At 47.9% G+C, this 2,010-nt stretch overlaps 1 protein-coding gene across 4 annotated transcripts in view; it reads right to left on the reverse strand.

Annotated features, from left to right (window-relative positions):
- LOC101857902 overlaps positions 1–1,685 on the reverse strand; it is a 14,194-nt gene extending 12,509 nt beyond the window's left edge. The window contains exons 1-2 of one of the 4 annotated variants that reach the window (XM_035972346.1): positions 1,619–1,674; positions 657–885 (exon numbers count right to left, since the gene is read on the reverse strand). In XM_035972346.1, coding sequence (XP_035828239.1) covers positions 657–745 — 89 coding nt within the window. In that variant the 5' untranslated portion in view covers positions 746–885; positions 1,619–1,674. Of the gene's footprint in view, positions 1–656 lie in introns of all 4 variants that reach the window. The other 3 variants (XM_013087930.2, XM_005108095.3, XM_035972347.1) reach the window with 3 other exon arrangements.
- Positions 1,686–2,010: the final 325 nt, after the last annotated feature.

Genomic DNA, 2,010 nt, shown 5'->3' on the forward strand with positions numbered 1-2,010 from the left:
AGGAAGGTGGGTGGAAGAGGGGGGAGGGGGGAGGGGGGAGGGAGACGGTGAAAGGTGAAAAAAAAGTTCACGGAGACGTTGAGAAGTGAAAAAGGTCATAGAGACGGTGATGGTAGTTTGTTTGTTCGCTTGTTTGTTTGAGTAAGGAGAAGCACATCGACACAATGATTGTCACTTAGTGCAGGAAGAAAGCAAGACAGACAGAAATACAAAAGGGAAAGTAAAGAAGTAGGACCTACCAGTGGCGCCCTCCAACCACCCGCACGGAGAGAGTAAAAAGTGGGGGAAAGTGTCACAGAGACGGTGGCAAGTGATAAAAAAAAGTTTCCCAAGACGGTGAAAAGTGAAAAAAAAAGTTCACCAAAACGGTGAAAAGTGAAAAGAAAAGTTCACCAAGACGATGAGAAGTGGGGAAAAAAGTTCACCAAGACGATGAGAAGTGAGGGAAAAAGTTCACCAAGACGGTGAGAAGTGGGGAAAAAAGTTCACCATGACGGCGAGAAGTGGGGAAAAAATTCACCAAGACGGTGAAAAGTGATTTTAAACAAGTTCATCAAGACGGTGACAAGTGATTTTTAAAAAGTTCACCAGGACAGTGAGAAGTGGGACAAAAAATTCACCGAGGCGGCGAGAAGTGGAAAAAAGGTTTCACGTACTAGTGAGGGTACCTGTGTCCACCGTTCCAGTAGGTCACCGCGGTTTTCTCCGTGCCTGGTGCCAGCAGAGGGGAGTACGGGTCCTGCATGAGGTCAGAGTTCACACACAACACGGTCCACGTATCCCACTGTCTATCTACTATCACCTTTGCACACACCAGGGTGGATGGTCAGTTCAGGTAAGAAAATGTCGAAGCGTCCGTAAGACGAGTGAGTTCTTTTGTAGTTACTAAAACATGCGACGGGTTTACACAAAATCCAGGTATACGAGCCACATTCACTCAAATCTATTGACCCAGTTTGTTCTTTTATTTTTAAACAGCCAATTTGACGGCCCCTTTTGGTACACTGACAATTCGGACAGGATATCGAATCACGAATCAGCACGATATCGCAATGAAACGGGAACAGTTATGTACAAAGCGATACAGAATCTTACTACAAGTTCCGGTTTGAGAAACTCACACCGGTTTGGGAAGTTTGTTTACCCCAAGTAACAAAGAAATTACAACTTTACTTGCATCTCCGCTCCTTGTAATCTTTTTTTAAACAGTTCCAGCAGAAGTGAGAAAAGCAGTTTATGGAGAAGCAAGCGTGTAATACTCAGATGTGAGATAAAGATATGCAAGTACTAGAGCAGGTAACTTTTCTTCAAGTTCAAGCGTGATTACAAGGGTAAAAACTGCAACGGTCAGTAGTGCATGGGAGAAAGCGAGGAATGTGGAAGAAAATAAAAATGAACTGCTTCATGAATGACTGAACTGTGAAAGAGACTTCGATGAAACCAGCCAGCAAGTCAGAGATTGTAGAACTAGATAATATTATCTTCAGTCTTGAGAGTCAAAGAGGACTTGTTGAGTTACGTCTCTTGTGACTGTTAGTGCTACTAGAGGTGTAGTAAGATGACAACACAGCTATCACTAGAGCGTGTCAGCTCGGTCCGATCATAGAAGGCCACTTACGCTATCTCGGAGACCGAGCGAGAGAGCAAGCTATGCCGGCGCTACGGATGAGAGTGAGTAGGTGGTCGCTACGCCATCCGACTTATAGGGCCGGTGGCCACCCCCCACACACACACACAGGGGAGGGGGAGGGAGGCAGGGGCCGACACCTCTCTCCCTCCCTCCTACCTCCCACGCCATTGACTGGTCCAGTGCGTGTGTGTGTGTCTGCGTGGTTGTGTGTATGTTTGCGCGCGCGTGTGTGTGTGAAGGACCCCTGGGCGCAACGACATCGTGAAGGGAGAAGGAGAGGCGGGGGAGGTAGGGAGGTGGAGGTTTTGCCGCTTCTGCGCGGTGTGGGAGGGCAGTCGGCGAGTCAGAGGGGGGATTCGGGGAGGAGGAGAGGAGGTGAG

Source organism: Aplysia californica, unplaced genomic scaffold (assembly GCF_000002075.1).
Source record: "Aplysia californica isolate F4 #8 unplaced genomic scaffold, AplCal3.0 scaffold00659, whole genome shotgun sequence".
Classification (NCBI taxonomy): Eukaryota; Metazoa; Mollusca; class Gastropoda; order Aplysiida; family Aplysiidae; genus Aplysia; species Aplysia californica.